Below are 6370 nucleotides of genomic sequence, written 5' to 3' on the forward strand. Positions count from 1 at the left end.
TGCTTTAGCAATCCAAAGGATAAAATTATATTTGCCAGGTAAAAAAAAAAGAACGCTCACGAAACACACCGAAACACACTGATCCATCAAAACAGATAGCAAGCTAGAACATAAGTTTGTGCTCTTCTTTGGACTGAGTGCAAATGAACAATAAAAGTCATAATTATAGCAGATACGAACTCAAGAAGCGACTTTTTGATGTCACCAACAGGACATCGCGCCCAGTCATTTCATGCTGAGCTTCCGGTGGCTTCATTCCGGCATTTGCTTGGTACGAAATCGACGAGACACTTTAGAACTTCCAGGACTTTTGCTGCCACCGCTTCTCCCACTCTTTCTGCTGGCTGACTTGGAGCTCTCCACGCTTCCGGTCTTGGACTTATTGCTTAATATGCTCTGTACGAGGGTTTGTTTCATGTAATTCATGGACATCCTGGTGAAGTATGAAGAGCGTCTGGACACGATTAGTGCTTCTTCCACCACTGTCGTCCGTGGAAGGACCCGGATGACGAGAAGGGATACGAAGAGGAAAAGTCCCGCAACGGCGAACACCAGGTCTTCGTGTCCAGCTGGCTTCAGGACGAGGGTGATTGTCGCGCACACGGCCGCGACACGCCCGGAGGCAAATGCCCAGCAGGCGACACCGGCGCGCACGGCGGATGGAAAAAGTTCCAGGACGTAGGTGAAACAGTGTATAAGGATTACGTTAGAGACGCCCTTGGACAAGACGAGTAAGGTCTTGCTGATCGTGGCGTATCCAGTACCGACCGTCACACTCAGCGCGCATTGTATGGAGCCCGTCAACAGGAAGCACACGCTGAGCACTCTGACGAGTGTGACGCCGGTCATCAGGAAGTGCATCCCCGCGTACGTCGCGAGTGTGACGACAACCGTGAGGCATGGGATCCAAAATTCGTTATACTGCGCCGTCGAGAAGGCGTCGAGGTAAAAAACAAAAGATATGGAGAAGCACACGGCAAACATGGCCAACGCTCGACGCCGGAGGGAGCGATAGTCGACCAAGTCTTCCGTGTCCGCACCTTCGCGGCTTGCGTGGTTCTTGATCTGTTCTCTCAGTTTCTCCACGAGACAGGCCGTGACAGCAAGCGGGGTATTGTTGGTTTCGGCAGCCTGCATCATGACGGCTTCGGCCGCGTCCAGCCTTCCTTTCGCGACGAGCCAACGAGGTGACTCTCGGGCGGTAGACAAAGCCGGGAGCAGGAGAACCGTCGGGGCCAGGAACATGACCTGCTTTAGACGCCAGTCGATGACCATAGGTTTGATGATGACACTCCAAACCTCACATAGCGTCAGGGCCAGAGCCGCCAGGAGAAGGACTTGCTGCGGCCTGTGCGCGTGCGTCATCACCTCGAACGGTATGAGGCAAGTAAAAATCATGTGTACTGCGACACTGGCCCCGGTAAGGAAGCGCACCACAGCGTAGCGCACGTAATTTGTCGCTGCAAAGGTGCACACCATGCAGGTCATTACCGCTGTGGCGGAGGACAGTAGCATGGCTCTCCTGCCGACGTAGTCTACGAAGGCTCCGGCCAGGATGAGGGAAACAACGGCACCGGCGTTCTGCAGGGCGACAAGGGTGGCCGGAAGCAAACGTTGGTCGCACACCATGTTCCAAGAGCTCACCGCACTTGCCTCGGCCGTCCTAACGTCGTAGTCCCACTCTTCACAGGGCACGACGCGTGGGTCGCTGGTGTCCAGTAAACATCGGTTGTACCACTCGTCGGCCCCGGTTAGTGCAGCGCCGATCTTGCGATGCTCAGCGGAATCGCCGAGTTCAGCGGGTGGCTTGCAGCGTTCGTAAATGCGGCAGCGGCTGAAGCGTCCGTCGGCCTCGATCGGTATCGCAATATTCTTCCAATCGGCTGCAGAGATGTTGAAACCGGCTAGCGGCTTGCACCAATGGTCGACGTCACCGGTGACGAGGGTAATCACCATGGTTTGGCAATTAGTCGAGAAGAGTCCCAGAAGAATGAGAAAGAGCATCCGCTTCTGGAAAGGGCCATGACCAAACGCTTCCTCGCAGTCAAACGACTCGCTTGTGCGAAGATCGGCGCCGGCGAGTCGGTGGGGGAGAAGGACGTCCATCGCCTGGTTCTGGGGTCGTGCTCTTCTGGTTTAGTAGTCCAGGACAGTTTCGGAAAAAAGGATTCCTGACGAGAGCCAGCTGTGCGGACCTGCCGAAACGAATACTTCTTCTTCTTCTTCTTCCCCAACACGCGGGCTGCACACTCTGTCACAGTGTCGCGGGCCGTTGTACGGCGTTGGCATTTCCGCTTGCTACTTGGCGAACAAAAAATAGTTCATTTCGCTTCGTCGCTTAACAATGCAATTACCATGTTAATCCTAGTAACCTGTCCTACTAGTCTGGTGTGCTCCTATCTAAGGGCTGTCCCATGAGTTTCTCAAAAAAAAAAAAAGAATACTCGGTGGAACTCCTGTCATGATTAATGCAGGCGTTCATGCGAATAACGCTGAAGCAATGTAGAGACCCACTGTTTTGTAAAATTCTTCCTTGTTTCTAGTCGATTCGTTCAATTTTCCGGTTTGGACATCGGCACTTGTTTGTTGCTCAACTATCCACACTTAGTGCGCGCTATTGCTCCATTCGGTTCATTTCACCACTTTCTTCACGCTCGGCTGTTCTTGATGCTGGCTTATCCACTTCTCTGTATTTGTCTTCTAAAATTTTATGCTGCCGATATGTGACACCTTGGCTCTTCTTTTGCTTGTCTATCGGGGCGCCTACTCAGTGGCACATACCCATTCTGGAGGACGCATACATACTTAGTTTGACATTTGTGCTTGCACATACCGAATGGACAAAGCGGAATATTTGGGCACACGCCTAGTGACACATACCCAGTTGCACATATTCAGTGACCCAAGTTGTCTATTCGTGCACATAACTAGTGGCACATACCCAATGTCTCAAGTAGTCTACTCCAACATTAACCATTCGGAGAGAGAACAAAGTGGCACACATACCCAGCGGCCAACAGGGATAGGGGTACATTGTTAATGTGAAGAAGCAGAGAGGCCGGTCGGAAAAGCTTTGTGTGTGGCTTGCTACTGTGCGCAGGGAAAGGTAAGAAGATTAAAGACCAAGTTGGCGTAAATGATGTTAGATCCAGGCGGACATACTGAAAAGTGCCTGAAGTTCTCGAAGAATGCTCATTGCATATAAATTACACTTTACAGGCGCCCATGTTGCCTATTCTTGCAGATACCCAGTGGTAGATGAGAAGGAAATGAGGAAAGAGAAAAGGAGAAGGCTGGGGCGTTAACCAGAATAACATCGGATTGGCTACCCTACTCCGGGGCAATGGGAAAGGGGAAAACAAAGATCACAGGGAGAGAGAGAGGAGGGATGGAAAGAAGGAAATTGCGGTGAGTTCGCTGACGCGTGTGGTCTTACTGAAATTGCAGTAATAGTCACAGATGGTCGCACAAGCCCGTCGTCCTTAAGAAGCACAAAAGCGCCTTCACCGCTTCATGGGCCGATGGGCGATGGAGGCGGTGTTCCTGCAGAGAAAGAGGCCAATTGTCCAGTTTTTGGAAAGCTTGGGCAAGTTCTTGTCTCTCTGGGACATATCGTGGACAGTGGCAAAGCAGGTGGTCAATGTTTTCTTCGGTGCCATAGAGCTCGCATGCTGCAATGTCGGTCAGTCCAATTAACGTAGAGTATGCCTTTGTGAAGGCAACTCCTAACCAACGGCGACAGAGAAGCGTAGCTTCACGTAGAGGAAGTCCGAGTGGAGGTCGGAGTTGGAGGGAGGGATGCGTTCCAATTGCGCTTTCAAGGACAGACGCCGCAAGGCAGCTTCGACATCTGGCACGCAGTCTCATACTGACAGAGGGGAACTCACCAAACTTACGACTTAAAGTGGTACATGCCCATTACACATATTAAATGGGCCAATTTGTCTATTCGGATACATGCTCGTTGGGTACAATACCTGTTGCCTTGCGTACCTTCCAGAATCCGCAAACCTATTCGTATCGCGAATACATTGTGAACACACCAGGTTCAGCGATGACATAGACAACAGGTAAAATCAACGATAACATTCGAGAAAGCTGCAACGCATGCATGGACGCGCGTCCTGCGCTGAGCAGTAACTTCAATTTTCCAGCGGTCGAAATGTGGTCCGCCGAAAAATTACAACCAGGTACGCGTGAGAATATCCAAAGGCACAAGTTTGCGTGAAGGATCGAAAACGTGGATCTACATGCCTTAGATTGCTACAAATTCCGGAAAAACCTCTATCGTGCTGGTGATGTGGCGGCGACAGTTCGTGTAGAACCCACGTCCCTCAGCACAGCACCGCCATGCTCTAGCTGTCACACCAAGCGCAACGACCAGGGGCGCAGCCGGGGGGGGGGGGAAGCTAATGGGTAAGCAGCCCCCCCCCCCTAAATTTTTTCGTGCTGTCCATGCACCGCCGGCCAAAACAACCCCCGGCGCGGGAAATCATGCTCGATTTCGTCTAGAATGTCCTTTTCACGCTCGAAAAAGCATTCTAGCGCCAACATTGCGAAATCGGGCTGGATTTCGCGGCAACGCCCATGCACAGGGAGTCACATATCGTAACGCAAGGAGCTCCATCCGAGCACAAAGTTCCACAGGCGTGGCAGCCTAGCTCGTCGCGGGATCTCGCTGAGGCCGCGGAATCGGGAGTACTTGGATTTCAATTCTGACACTTTATGGGTTTAAAGTTGTAATAAACTTCTGATGCGAAAGGTGCATTGACATTTCCAAAGTCGTGCTTTAGATTTTAAATTCCGGAACTTTGTGGGCTTAATGTTGTTATAAACATTTGACCCCAAAGGTGCATTGACTATTCTTTGATCGGAACATACAAGGAGACAAGCCAAATGAACACGCTGTCTGACAAGTTGACAAAACACGCAGCGAGATACGATGAGACGAAGCGTTGTGGTGGTTCATTTGTGCCGTCGCAGTTGTGTCACATAAAAAAAATATCATCATTATGTTTCACCTACGCCAAAGCATCCATGTCACGACACTAAAGTCAGTCAGGGTAACTACATTCTTATTTATTTTTTCTGTTTTGAATTTTATTCGTGAGGACACATTGAGCCTCCTAAATTTTTTTATTCTCGCTACTAATTAGGTATCCACAACACGCTAGACGAGTTAATCGAGGCCCAACGTCGATCTCAACTAGAGAGGCTTACTCTCACGGAAACGGGCCGCAGCATTCTAAACAAGCTTAATATAACCTACCACCGTCAACATGGAGATAAACACCCAATACCACGCGACATTCAGCAATGGATACACGCCGACCCTATTCCGAGAAACATGCACCCAGACTACAACAAAGAACGCAGGAAGGCACGAGCTACTTCCCTCATCAAAGCTTACGCCAACACCGCGGGCGTCACCTTCGTCGACGCAGCTGAGTACCAAGATGGACGGCGCTTTGCGGCGGTTACCACAGCAGGCGGCTTGCTCCGACATGCTGCCAGCATCATTACCAAAAATGCCGAGACGGCCGAGGAAGTGGCCATCGCCCTGGCCACTCTTGACCCAGCCTGTCACACCATAGTGAGCGATTCTCGCGCAGCAGTCAACAACTACATCAAAGGTCGCATTTCTCATCAATCACTCCGCATCTTACGACAAGCCCCGCATTCGTCTGAAAATCAGATCACCCTCGTCTGGATCCCAGCACACGCCGGCGTTGTCCACCCGCACCTCACCAACCTCAACGAGGTTACACACTCCGTAGCACGAGGACTAGTCAACCGTGCCGGAGACGGTGCAGGTGCACCCACAGGACGCGACCGCCTTACAAGATACAACGACCTTGTAAAGTCATTTTACCTCTCAAGAAGAACCTTCCCCACCCCTCACTGCAAGTTAAACAGGGCACAGGCAACCACCCTTCGCCTGTTACAGACAAATACATACCCCTCCCTCACACGCTATCACACTATATACCCCGACATCTACCCGAGCCAGACGTGCAAGGTCTGTAAAACTGAATCGGCAACACTCCCCCACATGCTGTGGGAGTGCAAACACCAATACCAAGACCTTAATCCCGTGACCCTCTCGTCGAGATGGCACGCCGCCCTGCGCAGCTCCCACCTCGACGACCAACTCTGGGCGACCCAGCAGGCCTACGAAGCGGCGAAGAGGCAAGACCTCGACGTCCCATCGTGGGAGGCCTAGGCCCAGCCGACAAAACTGCTGGTGCTTATTAAAGTTCACTCTCTCTCTCGCTACCCTACACGCGGGCTGCCACAGCCAGCCAGAGCGCATGCGTTTTTCTTGTGCTCCACCGAAACCACCGCGCGGCATACTTCGGTGCGCGTGTTG

General features: G+C 51.7%; 1 protein-coding gene across 1 annotated transcript; it reads right to left on the reverse strand.

Moving 5' to 3' along the window:
• LOC139050463 (solute carrier family 22 member 7-like) lies at positions 1 to 2199 on the reverse strand. Its single transcript, XM_070526875.1, has one exon. The coding sequence runs from the start codon at positions 2104 to 2106 to the stop codon at positions 253 to 255; it is 1854 nt and encodes a 617-aa protein (XP_070382976.1). The 5' UTR covers positions 2107 to 2199; the 3' UTR covers positions 1 to 252.
• Between the last annotated feature and the right edge of the window lie 4171 nt (positions 2200 to 6370).

This window comes from Dermacentor albipictus, chromosome 10 (assembly GCF_038994185.2).
Source record: "Dermacentor albipictus isolate Rhodes 1998 colony chromosome 10, USDA_Dalb.pri_finalv2, whole genome shotgun sequence".
NCBI lineage: Eukaryota > Metazoa > Arthropoda > Arachnida > Ixodida > Ixodidae > Dermacentor > Dermacentor albipictus.

Bases quoted from the DNA above. Each gene is read 5' to 3' on its own strand.
- LOC139050463 (XM_070526875.1), bottom strand. From the start codon at position 2,106: ATGGACGTCCTTCTCCCCCACCGACTCGCCGGCGCCGATCTTCGCACA.